The 20,385-nt window shown below is 57.4% G+C and overlaps 1 protein-coding gene across 2 annotated transcripts in view; it reads right to left on the bottom strand.

Moving 5' to 3' along the window:
* N4BP1 (NEDD4 binding protein 1) overlaps positions 1–956 on the bottom strand; it is a 30,446-nt gene extending 29,490 nt beyond the window's left edge. The window contains exon 1 of one of the 2 annotated variants that reach the window (XR_011468933.1): positions 580–956. Coding sequence is in view for 1 of the 2 variants with exons in the window: in XM_070399065.1 (XP_070255166.1) it covers positions 580–777 (198 nt within the window). In the remaining variant the exon portion in view is untranslated. The remainder of the gene's footprint in view (positions 1–579) is intronic. The other variant, XM_070399065.1, reaches the window with a different exon arrangement.
* Between the last annotated feature and the right edge of the window lie 19,429 nt (positions 957–20,385).

The raw sequence follows: 20,385 nt of genomic DNA, 5'->3' as shown, positions 1-20,385 counted from the left end.
CTACGCATCTCCAGCCCCGCGCACCCCGGAGGGCGGGGGAACCATAACAACAGGCAGCGGCGTGGCGCGCTCTGGGCCAGTCTCGCTCCGCGACAGCCCAGGGAGCTCGGCGCTTTCGTCAGCGCCCCGCGCAAATGGGGAAACTGAGGCGCCGGGATGAAACCGCTAGTTAAGGTCACACAGCCCGAGGGCTGAACACGCAGGTCGGTGGTCTCGGGACACTGCGCTTTAACCCGCACGCCGGGCCGGGAGGCGGAGTGGGGCGCCCAGGGATCGAAGTGGAGCGCCCAGGCCCCGATCGTGCGGGGCCGGGAGGCGGAGTGGGGAGCCCAGGCCCCGATTGCGTGGGCCGGGGATCGGAGTGGGGCACCCAGGGACCCCGATCGCGCGGGGCCGGAAGGCGGAGTGGGGCGCCCAGGCCCCGATCGCGCGGGCCGGGGATCGGAGTGGGGCGCCCAGGGACCCCGATCGCGCGGGCCGGGGGTCAGAGTGGGACGCCCAGGCCCAGATCGCGCGGGCCGGGGATCGGAGTGGGGCGCCCAGAGACCCCCGATCGCGCGGGTCGGGGGGCGCACTCACCTTGGCGCTGTGCACCGCCTCCTGCGCCCCGCGCAGCTGCAGCCAGATGCGCGCGGGCAGCGGCTCCTCCGAGCCGAGCGCGCCCAGCACCGCCAGGTTCACGCCGAACAGGCCCTCGATGCGGCCGCGGCTCCGCTCCAGCAGCGCCGCCTTCTCCGCGGGCGCCGTGAACTCGTCCAGCACCAGCCGGGCCGCCATGGCGGGCGCGGCCTCCCGCGGCGGCGCCGGGGTCCGGGCGGCGACCCCCCTCCGCGCGCGGCCGCTGTCCCCGAGCCCGTGGCGGCGCGGCCCTGGGCCCTCGCCCCGCGCGCCCGCCGCCCGCCGCCGCCCGCAGGCCCGGCTACACCATCGCGCCCGGCGCCGGGCTGGGCCACTGGGGCAGGGCCGCCTCCGCCCCTTGTCGCCGTCGCCGCGGCCCGCGCCGCGCATGCGCCCCGCGCGCTGCCGTCACTGGGGCTCGCCGCCCGCGGGGGGCGGGGGGCGGGGGGCTGGGACCCGCGAGGCGACGGAAGGCGACGTCACCGCCGATGCCATGTTTGTTGAGGGCAAAGCCGGGCTTGTTCTTTGGGGAGCATTTCGCGCTCAGGTGGACGGAGCGTCTTCCCAGGGACCAGGGGGTCCTGGTTCGATTCCCGGTGGGGCACGTGCCCGGGTTGTGGGCTCCACGCCCCGTAGGGGGTTGCAGGAGGCAGCCAGTGGGTGTGTCTGTTGATGTTTCTCTCTCTCTCTCTCTCCCTCTCCCTCCCTCTCTATCTTAAAATCAATAAAAACATTTATAAAACAATAAAGGAGAATTTACTCTTTAAAACAAACAACAAACCAAAAATATGCTTCCGGATGACCTGGTGGAGGGTGAACTTCTGGTTTTGCAGGTGGGGAAACTGAGGCTCGGATCGAGGAGGCGGGACTGACCCAGGGGCAGGCCAGGGATCTGCTGCCCTTCAGACATCCTGACCCCGGCGCCAGGGCACTGGAGATTGGGTTGGGCTGTCCAGCTTCTCATCAATGGATGGGCACAGAGTTCTGGCAGAGGGGGCAGCTGGACAGGCATGCGCACAGCAGGGACAATGGGCCAGGGAGGAGTGTCGCCAGGGCAGGAAGTCCTGGGTGCCTAGCAACAGGCAAAACTGGGAAAACATGAATCACAGGCTAGGACAGTGATGGCAAACCTATGACACTCGTGTCCGAGGTGACACTCGGACTCATTTTTTGGGTTGATTTTTCTTTGTTCAATGGCATTTAAATATATAAAATAAACATCAAAAATATAAGTCTTTGTTTTACTATGGTTGCAAAGATCAAAAAATTTCTCTATGGGACACGGCACCAGAGTTAAGTTAGGGCTTTTCAAAATGCTGACACGCCGAGCTCAAAAGGTTCGCCATCACTGGGCTGGGACCTTACCCCAGGTGGCCTCCCCTCCCCTGGCATGTCGCTGGCCATGTGGTAGACCCTTCGAGGGGGACAAGGGAGCCGGGGAACAGCCTCACAGACTCCCACACAAGCCCCTGCAGGACCCTCCCCTGAGCACTGAGCCCTCGGGTGAGGTTCTGACCCACATCACATCATCGGAGGAACAGGGCTGTGGGTCTGCTGACCACAGAGACAGGGTTTTGGTCAGACGAGAGGTAACATCTAGGCCTCAGTGTCTCAGCTCCAGGCCCAGAAAAGCAGCGAAACCAGACAAGGCGAGGCCGTGGCCAGCATCAGGCTCAGCTGCACTGACTGATGGCCTCCTGCCTTAGTGCTAACCCGTCGTCTGTCCCGTCCGTCTGTGGAGACCAGGACCCTGAAAGGACACACCTGGGACGCTGATGAATAGTCTATTGAGACCTCCCCTAAAATTACCACCTTCAGAAAATAGATAAAAACCCTTAAGACCAGGGCCCCATGTACTCGCTCCCTCCCCTCTCTCACGCCCTCCCTGTTCCCCCTTCTTTCCTCAGCTGCTGACCCTTTGATTTCCTTCACCTAAGCTCCCAGGGCCCTTCTCTCCTCTGTAACTTGTTTCCCGAGTCCACGAGGCCCAGCTGGCTCACTCCTTCCACCTCTGACTTTCTAAATAAACTTCTTGCGTCAGAGTTCTTGCTCTGAATTTTCTTAGGCGAACTCAAAAACAAAGGCCTAATACATCATTGTTAACAGTTCCCCCGTCCCTCTGTCTCTCTCTCCTTTCTCTCTCTCCCCCTACCCATCTCCCTCTTTCTCTCTTTCTTCTTTTCTTTCCTTTCTCTTTCCTCTTTTCTTATCCCCCGCCCCCCCCTTTTATTTCCTTCAATAAAAATGGTAACAGAAGCCCGGATGGTGTGGCTCAGTGTTTGAGTGTCGACCTATGAACCAGGAGGTCTCGGTTAGATTCCAGGTCAGGGCCCAGGCCCAGGTTGTGGGCTCCATCCCCAGTGTGGGGTGTGCAGGAGGCAGCTGATCCATGATTCTCTCTCATCATTGATGTTTCTCTCTCTCCCTCTCCCTCTCCCTCTCCCTCTCCCTCTCCCTCTCCCTCTCCCTCTCCCTCTCCCTCTCCCTTCCACTCTGCCATCAATAAAAAATATTTATTAAAAAAATGGTAACAGCCGAAACCGGTTTGGCTCAGTTGATAGAGCGTCGGCCTGCGGACTGAAGGGTCCCAGGTTCGATTCCGGTCAAGGGCATGTACCTGTGTTGTGGGCACATCCCCAGTAGGAGATGTGCAGGAGGCGGCTGATCGATGTTTCTCTCTCATCGATGTTTCTAACTCTCTATCTCTCTCCCTTCCTCTGTAAAAAATCAATAAAATATATAAAAAAAAATGGTAACAGAAGAAAAAACTGGAAATAATAAGTATGGAGAATTGAAACGCAAACAAGTGGTTGAGAAAAATCCGGGAACACGCTTTCTTTTGGGAGGGAAGGGGGAGGGTGTGTTAGAGGAGACGTACAGAACGCGGGTGTCAGGGGCTCAGCCATGGCTGGACTGTGGGACTTGGGCAAACACACCGTGAGCCCTGTCCAGTTCCGTGTTCCCGTCCGTGAAATCCAGGGTTGTACTCGGCGATCTCTGAAGTCCTTCTCACACCTTGGCATTCTCTGAGTCCAGGGAAACAGATGGTGCAAGATAGAGGGCTGGTTTCCTCTCTCTGGGCTGACTGTAGCAGACAGAGCAGACACGTCTTAATTTCTCATCTGTGAAATGTGGTTAACAATAGGACTTCCTATTGTTGTGAAAGTTAGTATAGTCCCGAGGAGTCAGTGAAGAAATCAGAGTCACTGCCATCAAGCAGTTACATGACTGCAATCGGTGTTTTAGTTCAGCCCAGACCCGTGGTCGGCAAACTGCGGCTCTTTGGCCCCTTGAGTGTGGCTCTTCCTAAGCCTTAGGAGGACCCTAATTACCTTAATAACAATGTACCTACCTATATAGTTTCAGTTAAAAAAATTTGGCTCTCAAAAGAAATTTCAATCGTTGTACTGTTGATATTTGGCTCTGTTGACTAATGAGTTTGCCGACCACTGGCCCAGACAGAATTCAGAGCAAGGGTTCTGGTAGGTTGAGGAAACAGTTCGATTCCTGTTCTAACCAGCTCCGGAACGCAAACGTCGGAACTTTCCAGTCCCGCGTTATTGCCTGAATACACACCAAGCCCCCGGAGAGCCCTCTGATGACAGGCTCGTGTATTTAGGCCGCCAGCTGGTGAGAGGGTGAGCATCTCAGACCAACCCAGAGGCTAACACGCAGCACCGAGCCTGCTCAGGAATGTGCTCTTTTATTGTACGAACCCTCAGCTTCTCTCTCTGCTTCGGAACGCTCCGGGCCTGGCCTGGTTGTGTTTCCGGTTTGCAAACCCTCAGACCCTCGAACAAATCTTTCCCCCTTATTTCTAGCCGAAGCCCCTGATTCATTGACGCCCAGTCAGCAATACCTGGGCACAGTCAGCGATGACTACATGTTCGCTATGATTGTTGCTCCATTAGCCGTCTACTTAAGGCTCCATTATCACGGAAAAGCTTGGTGTAGCTTAGGCAACCGCACCGAACGTGGGGGCCAGGGAGCCCCCTCCCTCTGTGCCGATTCCCCTGGAGGTACAAGAGGGGATCTAAAGGTGTTGCCGCTGGAAATGCCAGCGGGGAATGGTAGAGGGATTACCCGAGGTCAGACCGCTCAGGGATGCTGGCGCTGGGGGTTTCCGTCAGCCTCAGAAACCCGGGCAGGTGTGGTCCTGGTGCCCCTCCCTGGGATGACTCAGCGGGAAGAGAGCCGCTGGCCTTCAGGACCAACCCTTTCCTGCTCCCGGGGGCATTCCCAGGGCGTCCACACAGGCGGCAGCCTCCCCCTTCAGGCGGTTCGGTGCAGGTGGGGAGCCCGGCCGTGCTGACAGGGTGCCCCCGGAGTGGACAGGCTCTTTCCTGCCTCCCCCTTGCCCTGGCATTCGATGGAGCTGTGATTGCTGTGTGATTGGCCGGGGCTCTCCCCAGGCCGGTACCTGCTTGCTTCCCTGCCCGCGATTCCTAATTGCTTCACTGTCAGGGGTGAGGGGAGGCTGCCTTGAAAAGCACACAACAGCCACCACCCCACCCCAAACAGAACCCCGCCCTCCAGCAGCCAGGTAGTGCCTGCATACACCCCGAAAGGACGCGGGACCTCGATACTGTATTCACCCGCATCGAGACACACTCGGGGGTTTTTCCTCTGCTGCGAAGACTTGCCAGTTCACATCTGGTCAGCATTTCCCTTTAGGAAACTCTCAAGGTTTCCTGCGTAAAGGGAACCAGGGGAGAAGGGGAAATGGAGAAATCCCCTTTTAAGAAACTCCCTTGCTTCATGCCATTGCTCAACCGCAGCTTCCCTCAGGGGCCAGCCTCCCCAGCCCAGGACGGCCGCTGCCAGGGATGTCCGCCCTGCAGAGCCTGATCTCCACAGCAACCCGGTGAGCCGGTGTGGAGGCGACAGGGGCAGAAAGAGAATGCGGGGGACCAGCTATAATGGTAAGAACTACTAACCAGGTCTGTCTTTATTCCGATGGAAGAAGGCACATTCTCACCTGCCGGAGGGAGTCGCACCTGGGGCCTGGAAGCTCACCTGGAGATGCAGGTTTTCATGGGAAGATGAACAGCCGTGTTGCAGGAGCCAGAACCGCCAGCCCTTTGAAGACCCCCAGCCCTTTGCATACCCGCAGGCCTCGCAAATACCTGTAAACTGCCCAGTTGGCATCCCTCCCCCATGGGGTCTTTGTGCTTCTACCCGTTAACATAAAAAAACCATTGAAACCTGTAAAGAATTTTTGTGAGTTTGTTTGAGCCAAACTGTGGACATATGCCGGGAAGCAGAAGCTCAACGAATTGAGATAATGCTGCGGAGAATGGTGGGGTTACATTTGTATTTATACATTGCAGTCAAAGGAGGAACATAGGTGGGTAACATGAAATTCATTGGTGACAGATTAAGGAGGAGGAATAAGCAAAGCAGGGAAACCCCTGGGATTGGATAAAAAGTAACATGATGGACACATACTTAGGTGGGTGCAGGAACAATTAACATGATGATGAAGGAATCTGTGGTATCTGTCCTGGCGCCCAGCACACCTGGTTGTGCCCCAGGGGCTCCAGATAAAGGGAAGTTACCAGGTACCCAGACATTTCAAGGGCGTGTTATCATAGATGCAAAAAGACAGAGAGGCTCAGTTAAGGTAAAGGTTGACCTTGTCAGTGAAGATACTGGCCCAGGACGTAACTGCCCACCATCACTGCTTTTAGTTAAAGTTTAATTTCAGACCATCCTTTGTGGTTACTTTAGGTCTCTGAGTTTGCAAGACCGCCATGCAGGCCTCCCCTGAGCTTGTCAGGTCAGCATGTGGCCCCTTCAGTACATATACCCAATAGAAGCAGCAGCTGACGGTGGGAGACAGAGCAGATGTCTGTGGCTGACCTGCTGCGCTCCCACGCTGCCGCTGCAGGATTAGAATAAACGCTCAGGTGATTCAACCCTGTTGGCTCCAGTAGTGACAGGCAGCCCGGACCCCCTGGCTGACCGGTTTCAGATGGAGTCACTTCCTCCTCCTCCTATTTCCATGGGGGAGAGGGGTTTCTGAGGCCTGGTTCCCACACTGCCTGGTCCCATCGCCTCCCACTCACTTCCCCAGGACGACAGGTGACTTCCCGCAAAGGCTTGGCACTGGGCCTGGCCCGACCCCCTGTCCCCGGCGAGGGCGTGTTCCTCCCCGCTGTCTGCGGTCGGTCGCTCTCTGTGTCCGCGGCCGCATGAAGCCTTTTCACCTTAACCACATCCTCCTGTCCAGCCTGGTCGCCTCCGAGGTGGCATTTCAGTCTCTACCTGTCTGGCACCTGCTTTTGCTTCTCAGTCCTGAAAACCAGAGGGCAGGAGAGGGTTCTCTGGCCTCCGAAAACTCCAACTCCAGCAGTGGTGGCTACTATTACCACTCCCATGTCAACGATGAGGCAACAGGAGCACAGAGAGGTTCTGGAACATTCCACAGAGCTGGTAAGGGCAGCAGTAGGAACAGGCATGTAAATCCAGGCACGTGCGATGCCATGACGACAACCCTTCATATGCAACCAGCCCGCTTTTCTGCCCTTTCGCAAAAGTGAGCGAGAGGAGGCAATATGTCCCTGTGACCAGCCCCCTAGCGCTTGGGGCCTGCCGGCCTGCCGATGCTGTCACAGCGGATGGATCTGCCTGGCCGGCGTGGCTCAGTGGTTGAGCATCGACCTATGAACCAGGAGGTCAGGGTTCGATTCCCGGTCAGGGCACAGGCCCGGGTGGCGGGCTCCATCCCCAGGTAGGGGCGTGCAGGAGGGAGGCGATCAATATTCCTCTCTCATTATTGATGTTTCTCTCTTTCTCTTCCTCTCCGAACTCAATAAAAAATATATTAAACAAACAAACAAAAAGCAGACGGACTTGCACACGTAATGTTGCTTAACACACCGGCCAATCTGATAAACAGACCCGATGTGTCCCGGCCGGCAGTCCGTAGGATGGTGTGTCTCCCGGGCTTCCTCGTCAATGGCATCGAGGCCTTTAGAGTAAGAAACAGGAATGCAGCTGTGCTCCGGCCGCACACAAGTTTCAGTACATTTGCCAACTGCTCGGTCTCTCCTCTCCCCGGTCCCCAGTCCACGCCGCCGTCCTCTCTCCCTCGGAGGCAGTGGGGTCTCCCCACACTCTCTCCGGCCTCTCTCTCCCTTGCAGGAGCTGCAGCTGCTCTGAGGTCCGAGCAGTTATTGCCACGTCAGGACTGAGACACAGAGTGTCTCTCGGCCGATCTCGCCAGGCCAGCGCTGGCCCGAGGCCCTCCGGGAGCGTCTCCTTAGGCCCAGAATAGAGTCCGAACCCCTTGGGTTGCGGCCTTGCTAGACCTGTCTCCTGCCTACGCTCTCCACCTCTCCACCCGGCCAGCTTACACGGCTGCCTCGGGTGTTTGCACACGCTGTTCCTCCCTCCTGCGTTCCTTTCACTCCCTTCACTCCTGCTCATCCCTTCGGATCCCAGTTCAAGAGGGACTGTTCCCAGGAGTCCTTCCCTGGGCTCTCTGATGAGTCAACCCCCTCGTCACAGGCTCGGGTGCGTGTGTGTGGGGTGGGGTGGGGGGGCCCTCTCCCTCACAGCACTAGGGCCAGCTTTACATATGCTTGCTTGTGTGACATGATTGTGTCCATCCCAGTTATCATCAGACCGTCAGCCCCTGAGGGCAGGGACCTGGGGCTGGATGGAGCCTGAAGTATTGGGGGCGGGGGTGGGGGTGCCCACCGGGAGGAGGAGCCCCTTCCGGGCACTGTGTTTCATCTGAAGTGCAGTGGGAAGCCTTCCCAGGTTGTTTTAAGCAGCAAGTGCACCGTTCCATTTGTGCTCTGAGATCGCGGGCTTCCAAGGTTCATTGTTAGAGTGACTCTTAGCTTCCGCTTCCTTCCTCTTAGGATACCTGCTCGTGGAGCAGTCCTGTTTGGAACCCAGTGACCAAGCCGAGAGGAAGCCCAAACAGACACGTGGAGGGGAGCCAAGGCCCCCACACCCCGAGCGGACAGCGCCCCTGAAGCTCCCAGCTGGCGGCCGGCACCAACCACCAGCCACGGAAGGAAGCCGTGGGGGCTCTGCAGCCGGCCCGGCGTTCTGGCTGACAACACGCAGAGCACAAGAACCATCTGGTCGACCCACAGGCCTGACGAGAAAATAGTCAACAGTTCATTGTTCATTCAAGCTCCTGAGTTTCGGGCGAGTTGTTAGGCAGCAGTAGATAAAAATTCATAACCAACGGACAGACCCACACAGGAGCCAGGCAGGTATTTAAAACTGATAATATTGCTCCGAGGACAATATTGGCTCCTTAATGCTCTGCTCTCGAACGAGACAGTGCCAACAGCTCTGCACCCTCAGGCCTTCTCCCCCCCCCCCCCCCGACACCCCTTCCTGGGCAGGTGGGGAGGCCCTTTCCTGGGAGGCAGAGCAGACAGAACATGCTCTCTGCAGGTGTGCCGGCTCCCCAGGAGAAGGGGGCCGAGCTGAGTGTGTGCTCCCAACCTCACCAACCAGACACTCAGTCCTCCTGTCGGAAAGAGGGAGCTAGACCAGGAGAGATGGGTGGGCGGGTGTCCCTCCACGTGTAAATGTGGAGAACGGAGAGAAAGAGTGTCCCCACAGTGACAAGGGCTCGGAGGTGGAGGTGTGTTTGTGCTACTTATTTTTTAAAAAATATATTTTCATTGATTTCAGAGAGGAAGGGAGAGGGAGAGAGAGATAGAAACATCAACGATGAGAGAGAATCATGGATCTGCCACCTCCTGCACCCCCCATACTGGGGATGGAGCCTGCAACGCAGGCATGTGCCCTGACCGGGAATCGAACCATGACCTCCTGGGTCATAGGTCGACGCTCAACCACTGAGCCGCACCGGCCGGGCTGTTTGTGCAGTTAGACAGGCTGGGCAGGGAAGGCGGCTGAGGAGCTGACCCCTGAGCAGGGTTGGGAGTGGAGCCGGAGCGTGGAGACATCTGGGGAAGACCTTCTGGGCAGAGTTCGTGTGCATGTGTTTGCAGAAAAGCAAGGATGTGCGTGCTCAGAGCTGGGTGAGCCAGGCAAGGAGTTGCGGTCGGAGGAGGACAGTGGCCTGGGGGCCTCCTGGGCCTGGAAGGATGTGGGCCTTGGTTTTACGTGTGGTGGGACATCACGAGGAGGTCGTCACTGGCCTTGGCAAGCAGACTCTCCGAGCCACAGGGCTGCCAGGGCTTCAGCGCCCTTGTGGTCAGGTTTCCTGTCTGTGGTGAGCGCGCTGGAGCTGGAGGAGGGGCTGGAGGGCCCGTGCGCGTGGGTGAGGCACGGAACTGGTGTGAGAGCCCTGAGCTCAGCTGTGTGTGCTGCAACCCGTCTAGCACCTGGCTGGCTAGACGCTGTCACCACAAGATGCTAAACCCACAGAAGCCGGCCGCCGGTGGGAGCTCGGGTCTGAGCCAGCGGACTTGCAGGCAACAGGCTTCGCTCGGGGGTCTGGGGTAGGCAGGGGGTCCTACGGGCCCTGGCCAGGGTGCGAGGGAGGGCATGGCGACGAAGGTGGACGCCGATTATCTTTCTGGAAGAGGAAGGGAAGGAAGATAAAGTCTCCGTGGTGAAGGTGGAAGGCTGTCACCAGCACAGGGGACAGCAGTCACGCTCCGAGGGGCGGTTAGAAGATGCAGAGACCATGGCAGGTCGGGGATCGGATGGCATGGTGGTGGCATTGGAGTGCACCGTATAAACACGCCTATCTATTCTGTGTATTGCTCCCCCAAACACCCCTGCCCACTTAGCCCTAAACAAGGAGCCCTAAACACAGCAGGGGGTGCTCTGAAGGTACTGATTCGCTGACTCTATGCAAACGCTCACTTAGCCCCACAAACAACCACAGGAACTAGGCACCACGCCCATTTTACAGGTGAGGAAACTGAGACCTAGGGAGGTTAAGTAACTTGTCTGAAGTCCCCTCCACGAGGAAGGATGGAGCCAGGGCTTGCACGGCAGGCTGAAGACCAGAGGGTGAACTTGAACTCTTCCATAGCCAAACGTGTACCAGGCTAGTCCAGCATGAAACTGAAGGTCTCTGTGCTTTCGATTGAACTTAGTTTTAAATCCTACTCCAGAAATCTCTCTATATACACACCCCTCAGGGACCCGGCCTCCCCCTCCCCACCCCCCCCTAACCAGCAACCCCTGAGGCAGCAGAAGACAATAGCCCGGGCCTGGCTAATGGTCACATGGTCCAACCTCTGCAGGCTTAAGAGAACATTAAAAAATATACAGAGGAAGGGAGAGGGAGAGAGGGAGAGAGGGAGAGGGAGAGATAGAAACATCAACAATGAGAGAGAATCATGGATCGGCTGCCTCCTGCAGATCCCCTTACTGGGGATCCATCCTGCAACCTGGGCATGTGCCCTGACGCGGAATCCAACTGTGACCTCCTGATTCATAGGTCAATGCTCAACCACTGAGCCACACCAGCTGGGGCTAAAGAGAACATTTTGATGCAAATTATGTTCCAGCTCCTGAGCCCTAAGCTGGAATGAGAACATTTTGATGTAAATTATGTTCCAGCTCCTGAGCCCTAAGCTGGAATGACACCCTCTGGCTACTCTCCGGAGAGAGAGGACAGACAGATGCCAGAACAGACCTCAGACCTGAAGAAACGGTTCCTTACCCTCCTCTCCCCTCCAAGCAGTGAGCTCCCAGCACCTCCCCACCCCGAACCCGGTGCCCTGTTGTGCTAGGGGGAGGGACTGAGGCATGGAAAGGTTACCAATTGTATTAGGGTCCGGAATCGTGACAGAGAAAAATTGCTAGATTGTCTCAGAAAACAATGTATTATGATTCAACCCAGCCAGGTGTGACTCCATTTACCTCCCCTTTGTTCTTGTGAACTTTTTTTTTGGTAAAATTCTAAGGAACAGCTAATGAAATGCTTTGTAGTTTTTTTTGTTTTGTTTTTTTTAAACACTGTGTAGTCTTTGCAATAAAAGATTTTGCTGTACCCTCGGTCGGCACTGCAGGCTGCGAAGCCCCTTACTGAAGGGATGCACTGTAGTCAGCTGGCCAGCTTAATAAAGGCTCTTAAATTTAAATTCTGAGTCGGTGGTCTATCTCGCTGAGTGAACCCATAACATTGTGGCTGCCCCTCTATGATCGGTAACCAGGTGCCCTCAGGGAGTCGGGTTTCTCAGAGCATACGCCCTCCACCTCCGCGTGGGCCCATTGCACATTAAACTGGTTTTAAAATGTCCGGTCTGCAAACCCTGCCGGCTCCCTTCTTTGGGCCAGTGCGTGCGGGGGGACGCAGGAAAAGGCCTCGGGCTTCCGGTAACAGCGGCTCCCCGGGGCCAGCCACTGGCTCCTCTGGACCTGAAGATCTGTAGGACGAGGGGGCGCAAACGGCCCCCCACGTCCCAGGGTCACGGGGCACAGACAGGGAAGGTCTGCCTTCCCCTGTTAGAAAACTCCTTTGGGCCCGGCGGGCATGACTCAGGGGTTGAGCGTCGACCTATGAACCGGGAGGCCGAGGTTCCATTCCCGGTCGGGGCACATGCCCGGGTGGTGGGCTCCATCCCCAGTGTGGGGAGTGCAGGAGGCAGCCCATCCATGCATCCCTCTCATCATTGATGTTTCTCTCTCTCTCTCTCTCTCTCTCCCGTCCTCTCTGAAATCAATAAAAATATATTAAAAAACAAAACAAGCCCTAACCGGTTTGGCTCAGTGGATAGAGCGTCAGCCTGCAGACCAAAGGGTCCCAGGTTCGATTCTGGTCAAGGGCGTGTACCTTGGTTGTGGGCACATCCCCAGTGGGGGGTGTGCAGGAGGCAGCTGATCGATGTTTCTAACTCTCTATTCCTCTCCCTTCCTCTCTGTAAAAAATCAATAAAATATATTTAAAAAAAAAAAAACTAAGCTCGGACAAACCTCCTTAATAACAGCCTTGCTGAGGCGTGGTCTGAACCTGGCTGCTTCCCCTCTTCTGTCTCCATCCTCCGCCCCGCCCCGATGCCCCGCCCACCCCCGTTTACGCCCCGCCCACTCACGGGCACGCCCCGCCCCTGTGGCTGCCTCCCAGGCTGCTGTGAGCAGGGGGCAGAGGCAACCAGACGCCCAGCAGGAGGTGGGGGGTCCGCTCGCAGCTGCCGGGAGTCCCTCTGCAGGGGGGGCGGGTGCAGGGGAGCCCAGCCTCCGCCCTTCCCTCAGCTTCCAGCGAGGAAAGAACTCAGGGGCTCTTTCCGGAGGTGTGGTCGCTGCAGCCCGGCCGGAGCGCCAGCGCCAGCCCGGGCCCCTTTGTTCTGCTCGGGGAGAGAGCGCAGCCGCCCGCTCTCTCCCGGCACCGCCTCTGGGCTCCCCTCCTTCCGAATTCCTGGGGGAGGGGTTGTCCTGGAATCCCAGTTCCCCCAAAGGGTGGAAAACTCACCGCCGACGACTTGGCAGATGCTTTTCCTCGGAAAACAGCCAGACTTGCTTTTTTTAAATTACAAAGTTCTTTTATTTTTAAATGTATTTTTATTGATTTCAGAGAGGAAGGAAGAGGGAGATAGAAACATCAGTGATGAGAGAGAACCATGGATCGGCTGCCTCCTGCACGCCCCTTACCGGGGATCGAGCCCACAACCCGGGCATGTGCCCTGACCAGGAATAGAACCGTGACCTCCTGGTTCATAGGTTGACGCTCAACCACTGAGCCACGCCAGCCGGGCCAGACTTTTGTTATATATTTATTTTTACAGTCCTGTGTTTTGATTTAAAAATGAAAACAAAAAACCAGAAGCAGGGCCTCCCGTTATTGTAGCACTGAAATGTTCCCCTGACAATTATTTTTACCTTGAAAAAGTGTTAGGAAGCAAATCCGAATGGAGTAAGTGTGAAGATACAATTGACCCGATTCGTCAGCCCATGAGCTGGACGGCACCCACCACAACTCGAGGGCTGCTCACGGGGCTGCACCACACGGGAGGACTTCCCAGGCCGCTAGCGGGGGGCAGGGAGGAACCAGCAAAAGGCAGGGGAGGTTGTTTCAGCCTCGCTCAGTGTATTTTGGGGGACGGACGGCCTCACTAGTGCTAACCAGGAGCTTCCAGGTGGTCTGAAGAGAGAGGTGGACGCTGCAACACGCTGGGTTTGCAAGTGACTGGGAGCAAATGACTCCATTGTGGCGGATCCTTCCTTCCTTCCTTCCTTCCTTCCTTCCTTCCTTCCTTCCTCTCTCTCTCTCTCTCTCTCTCTCTCTCTCTCTCTCTCATCTATCTATCTATCTATCTATCTATCTCCCTCATCTATATATATAAAAGCCTAAGTGACCAGAACAACTGATCGCTATGATGCACACTGACCACCAGGGGGCAGACGCTCAACACAGGAGCTGCGCCCAGCCCCCGATTGCTGATGGGGCCTGCTGGCTAAACTCCTGGTCCCTCCCCCCAGCCAGCAGGTCTTGATCACCCGATCAGGGCCGGGCCCTGGGCTGGGACAGGGGACTGGGGGTGGGTGGCGGCAGACGCGGGCAGCAAGGGAAGGAGGAGGCCGGGAGGCGGAAAACCTGATCGGCCCTGATTGCCGGCCAGGTGTAGGAACCCCACCTGTTCACGAATTTCGTACACCGGGCCTCTAGTATATATATTAGAGGCTCAGCACACAATTTTGTTTTCATAGGTTGATGCTCAACCACTGAGCCACGCCAGCTGGGCCAGACTTTTGTTATATATTTATTTTTACAGTCCTGTGTTTTGATTTAAAAATGAAAACAAAAAACCAGAAGCAGGGCCCAGTAGGATCCCTAGGCCTAGCCTGCGATCAGGGCCATCTTCCGCCTGTTTGCCAGTCCCCAGTCCTGCCCCGCCGCTGACATCCACCCTGGTTCCCCGTGGTTCCCGGATGGCCATCCAGCGATGGGAGCCTGGGGGCCAGGGGGAGGGACCAAGAGGTCTGCCTTCCGACCACTCGCCCATCTCCAGTCGCTGGCCAGTCCCCAGTCCTGCCCCACCGCCACCCACCCGGGTTCTCCATGGTTCCCCGTGGGCCATCCAGTGATCAGAGCCTGCAGGCCGGGGGGAGGGACTGAGAGGTGGTCAATGCACCTCATAGCGACTGGTCCATCGGTCATTCTGGTCCTTACGTCGTTATGATCGCTGGCCTTTTATTATGTAAAAAACTCCAGCGTGGGGGATACTCCCCTGGTTGGCTGGGCACCCCGTACACGGTCCCTTAGGCAGGGACGTGCCCACAGCACGCATCTTTGGGAAGGGCTGCCCTGGGTCTGAGGGCGCCTCCAGGTGGGCGGAGGACCCGGCAGGTCAGGGGTCCGGACTCTGCCCCTTCTCCGTAAATTATGTTCCAGCTATTTGACCCGCACCGCCCTTAGGTTTTGCAGGTTTTGCCTGGGTGGGGGGGCCCCTTTCTGCTACAAGAGGTTCAGCCTTCCCAGCTGACACCCTCCGCGTCCTCCACCAGCTCTGGAGCCCAGCCCCGGAGGCAGGCGGAGTGTAACGGGAGGCGATTTCCCGTGTCACACGCGCACCTTTTTCCTTATCAAATATTTATCATACATCTCGCGCACCGGACACCTCCTCTCTAGGAAAGTCTGCTCCTGTGGGGTTCCCCCGTCTCGGACACCGAGGTCGGGGCGCCACCTGCTGTCCCTGGAGCGTCAGTGCAGCCCCCGGAGCCGGTGGGATCCCCATCCGGCCCCCGCCCGCCCGCCCCCCAGGGACAGTGAAGCCCCCGGGAAATCCGGGCCGCAGATCTCTCGGGAGCAGATGGCCAGCCGCACGCGGGTGCCAAGCGCGCGGATCTGTGTGACCGGCAGAAAGGCCTCCCGCGGAAGGCGGGGCCTCGGAGGGAACCGGGAAAAAGCGGGCGAGTGGTTGCAGCTGCTCGTAGCCACGCTCTTCTCGGACGTCCGGGCTCCCCACGGGCGGCTCCAGGCAACCCGGGCGCCGGGTCCGCTCCCCCCGCGTCGCTGGGGTGCAGGGCGGCGGGAGCTCAGTGCACGGCGATGAGTTAATGCACCCGCGCCCTCTTTCTGCTGCTAGAAGGGGAGGACGCTGGTGCCCAAAGTTCGTGCCGGCAGCGCCCCCCCCTCCACCGTCCCCCACCGCCCCCCACTCCCACGCGTGGGGGCGGCTCCCCCGAGCGCTCTTTCTCTGCAGCTTGGTGCTGAGGCCGGTTCGGTGCACCCCGCGGGCGCCTGCGCCCCGACACTGCCACCTGCTGGAACGGGGAACAAATAGCGCCAAGTCCCTTAGGTTTTGCAGCTGGAGGCCGGGAGCGGGGGCCTGGGAGCCGGCCCTCCAGGCCTTAGCTGGTGTCTGGCTTTGGTCTTTCTGAGCTACCGGGAGGGCCGTGCGGGTCAAATAGGAGTGCGCAGGTCCCACCCCAGCAGATCTGTGCATGGGTTTGGGTTGGGCCCTGGGCGTGTGTGAGTGTGTGTGTGTGTGTGTGAGAGAGAGAGAAAGAGAGAGAGAGAGGAAGAGAGATAGAAACATGGATGACCAGCTGCCTCCTGCACACCCCACTGGGGATCAAGCCCGCATCCCAGGCTTGTGTCCTGACGGGGAATAGAACCAGCGACCTCTCGGTGCCTGGGAGGACGCTCAACCAACTGAGCCGCACAGGCCGGGCAGGCAGGCGTGTTTCTCACAGACACCCCCGAGTCTGGTCCTCCAAAGGTCGCAGGCCATGCACTGGCATCAGAGGTACTCCTTGGTCTAGGCTTCTTCCTGCAGCGAGGAAGTCATAGTCCTTGTGCACTGTGAATTTGGGGCTAGTGTCTGTCTCTCCCCCCCCCCCCCCCCTAAAAATCAATGAAGACATCCTCGGGGGAGGATTCAAAACATGTCCGAGAAGCTCTGCTTCCAATGAGCCTTCTCCCTCAGACGCTCAGGCCCACTCCCCACCCGGCCGTGGTGTGTGGGGGCCGCCCACCCATGTTTACCAGCCCCTTCGCCTGTTCTGAGGCCTGGGGCCCCCCAGGTTTGGAGACACAGAAGAGGCAGTGGAGACGAGGAACGAGGCAGCTTCTGCCCTTGTGACGTGACGGGGAGGACGCTGCCCCCCCTGCAGCACCCAGACAGGCTTTGCCGGCTCTTTCTGGGCCCACCGTCCATCCTGGCCCCTCCTGGCGGTTTTGAGAAGTGAAGCTTTAGTGACTCAGGCAGGAAGGGCGGCCAGACACCAGAGTGCCACCCTGTGGTGGGAGCGGGCATCCCCGCCCAGACGCAGCTGTAAGCGCGAGGAGGGAGAGGGACCGGCGTCTGTGATGATGGGCAGCAGGAGCTGAGTCTTATGGAGCCTTGTTATCTGCCGGACGCAGGCCCAGCCCTCCCCCGGGCTAGTTTATTTAAAACCCACAGGAGTGTGGAGGAGGTGCCTTTGTCATCCTGGCACCCCAGGGCTGGGGGTCAGAGAGGAGCCAGGGTCCCTGGGCAGCGAGGCTCCCGCTAGCTCCCAGTCTAACAGTCTTGATGTATTTCCTCAGCGGCAAGAGAAGGAGCCCTTTCTGGGGCAGACCCCCCACTTTCAGGCTATTTTATTATTATTTATTTTTTTAAAAAATACGTTTTTATTCATGCCAGAGAGGAAGAGAAGAGGGAGAGAGAGATAGAAACATCAGTGATGAGAGAGAATCATCGATCAGCTGCCTCCTGCACACCCCCCACTGGGGATCGAGCTCTCAACCTAGGCATATGCCCTGACTGGGAATTGAACCCAGGACCCTTCAGTCTGCAGGCTGATGCTCTATCCACTGAGCAAAACCAGCTAGGGCTATTTTAATTTTATTTTTTTATGGTTTTATTATTGATTTCAGAGAGGAAGGGAGAGGGAGACAGCAACACCAATGATTATTAATCAGCTGCCTCCTGCACGCCCCCTACTGGGGAGCCCACAACCCGGGCATGTGCCCTGACCCGGAATCGAACCCTGACCTTCTGGTTCATAGGTCGATGTTCAACCACTGAGCCACACCAGCTGGTCTTAAATGATCTCTTTTAAAGGGACTTAAAAGGCAGAAACAGAACCCGAGGCATCAGAAGGCAGTGATCACAGGAGCAGCGGGTAGCTCGGGGCTTGAGGCAGCAAAAAAAAAAAAAAAAAAAGTTAAGGCGAGGAGGCTTTAGGGACCAGAGCCTTGGGGGCGGCCCCGGAAGCTGGCGCCGGCTCATCTGGCGGGTGGGCGGAGGCGGCCAGGTAATTTCCGGCGAAGCTGGACGAGCCAGAAAACGGGACCCACGGGTGCTGCTGGGTGAAGGGCCATCGCTGGGGACGCCAACAGGAAGCAGCAACAGGTAGGAGTGAGCCCTCTCTCTCCCCCCCAGTTCCTGGTCCCCCTTCAGTGCTTCCATCAGCAGCACCTGGCAGGAAGCACCTGCCATCTCAGCCCCCAGGAGCCCAGGAGAGGGTGGGGCGCGGCTCTGTTGCTGAGAACAGTAGCGTAATAAACTGAATACTGGAGGCCATGGCGTCCGAGGCTGTGATCAGGGCGCCGAAGGACAGCCCCACCTCTAGTGGGGTCCCCCTTAAGACCAGGGGTCCCCTAAAGCATTGCCTGGAACCCAAGGACAAGAGCGTAGGAGGGACCCCTTGTGATTTTGTTTCCTTCCTCTCTCCTCCGTGGCCTTGGCCCCCTGCCTCCTGCTCCCAACACTGGCCAAATCGGGCCCACTGTGTTTTTTAAATAAAGTTTTATTGGGACCCGCACCCCTCCTATTTGTTTATGGGAGTTCACTTCGAGGAACTCCCACTGCACAGCCCAGTTAGGGTTCACCGCGTGGGAACGTCCTGTGCCTTTGGGAGGCATTCGCAGGCTTTCTCTCCCTTTGCAGCCCCTAAACGTCACTTCCTCCTTGGCACAGTCTCCTGGAGGGAGAGGGGCAGAGGAGCGAATTAGTGAACCAGGTGACGGCCTCAGACCTCCAAACCTTCCCCAAACATCTGCCCACTCCCCACCCCTCCCCCTGGAGGAAGCTGGAGCCTGTGGCCAGCACACTTTCTCTCTTTTTTATTTTTAAAATTTGATTTCAGAGAGGAAGGGAGAGGGAGAGAGAGAACATCAATGATGAGAATCATGGATCAGCTGCCTCCTGCACGCCCCCTACTGGGGATGGAACCTTAACCCAGGCCTGTGCCCTGACCAGGAATGAACCGTGACCTCCTGGTTCATAGGTCGATGCTCAACCACTGAGCCACGCCGGCCGGGCACACTCTCTTTTGAGAAACTATCAAAAAACCATTTGCAAATAATTGTGATTCTGTGATTGCTTTAACATGGGGGGTGGGGTGGGGGGCGGGGTGGGGGAGAAGAAGCACATTTTCCAATCACGGCGGTGACTGCTGGCTCGTTCAGGTCATGGCGTGAGCATGTGTTTGCCGAGGCCCCTGGAATGCGTTTTCTGGGGTTCCTGTCACCAAAGCTCAGGCTCACAGGCCGGGGGCCCTGTGGAGCTGGGACGTCTCCCAGAAGAGAGGGTCTTTCTCCATGTGAATCCGGAGTCATGTGCTGATGGGCTCATGGTAAAGTCCCCTTCCCGATGCTGTCCGTGTGCAGCGGTGTGGGGAGATGTGATTGGCTCTGTTCGTATTGTTGGCAAATGGAATAGAGACGGAAGGGACCAATTTTTATCACGACAGACACTTGTCAGCGCCAGACCGAGGGCAAGTCATTTGCACGCTGTCACAAGGAGGTGGCTGCCGGGTGTTGCAGGCAGACATGCCTGCAGGGGGGGTGGGATGCTATCCTGTGGGGGGATGGGGGGGGGATGCTGCTGTAGGTGTGACAGGGCAGAGCCCTGGCGGGAGGGAGCCAGCTCCTGTCCCCAAGGGAAGATCGGCTCAGCGACGTGGATGTGCCCAAAGGATTTACTCTCCTGCCAACGGGGCGCTCTGCCTGTTCCTGTTCATACACACAACTGGGTTGTCTTTAAAAATATATATGTTTTTATTGATGTCAGAGAGGAAGGGAGAGGGGGAAAGAGATAGAAACAGCAATGATGAGAGAGAATTATGGATCAGCTGCCTCCTGCGCGCCCCACACTGGGGATGGAGCCCACAACCTGGGCCTGTGCCCTGACCGGGAATCGAACCAGTGGCCTCTCGGTTTATAGGTCGACGCTCAACCACTGAGCCACACCGGCTGGGATGTTGTGTCTTCACACAGTAATGACCTGTGGATCTGAGAGACGATGTTACCGTTCGAAAGGGCTCACGGCTGGGTTTAAAGCGTCCATGGGATGGAGGGGGAGGGTGTTGGAGGGCGCAGTCCCAGGAACTGCAGCGGGAATTGGTGGACTTCGGCCCAGGGGCCAAGTCCGGCCCACTGTGTTTCTTAAAAAAAGTTTTATTGGGCCCTAACCGGTTTGGCTCAGTGGCTAGAGCGTCGGCCTGTGGACTGAAGGGTCCCGGGTTCGATTCCGGTCAAGGGCATGTACCTTGGTTGCGGGCACATCCCCAGGAGGGGGTGTGCAGGAGGCAGCTGATGGATGTTTCTCTCTCATCGATGTTTCTAACTCTCTATACCTCTCCCTTCCTCTCTGTAAAAAATCAATAAAATATATTTTAAAAAGTTTTATTGGGACACACCCACTCCTCTTGGCTCACATCTGTGGCTGCTTCGGCCACATGGTCAAGGTTGAGTAGTTGGACTCTGTGGCTTGCACAGCCTGAAATATTTACAACCTGGCTCTTTGCAGAAACGGTTTGCTGACCCCTGGAGGGTGGGGACAGCGCGGTCACCTGCGAAGAGTAAGGGGAGGGGCTGCGGCGTCTGGGCTCCTCTTAAAATCTATTTTTATTGATTTCAGAGAGGAAGGGAGATGGGGAGAG

The sequence above is a fragment of the Myotis yumanensis genome, unplaced genomic scaffold (assembly GCF_028538775.1).
Source record: "Myotis yumanensis isolate MYYU_CA2020_CCGP unplaced genomic scaffold, mMyoYum1.0.hap1 SCAF_18, whole genome shotgun sequence".
Lineage (NCBI taxonomy): Eukaryota > Metazoa > Chordata > Mammalia > Chiroptera > Vespertilionidae > Myotis > Myotis yumanensis.
This window is presented reverse-complemented; position numbering and strand designations above follow the sequence as displayed.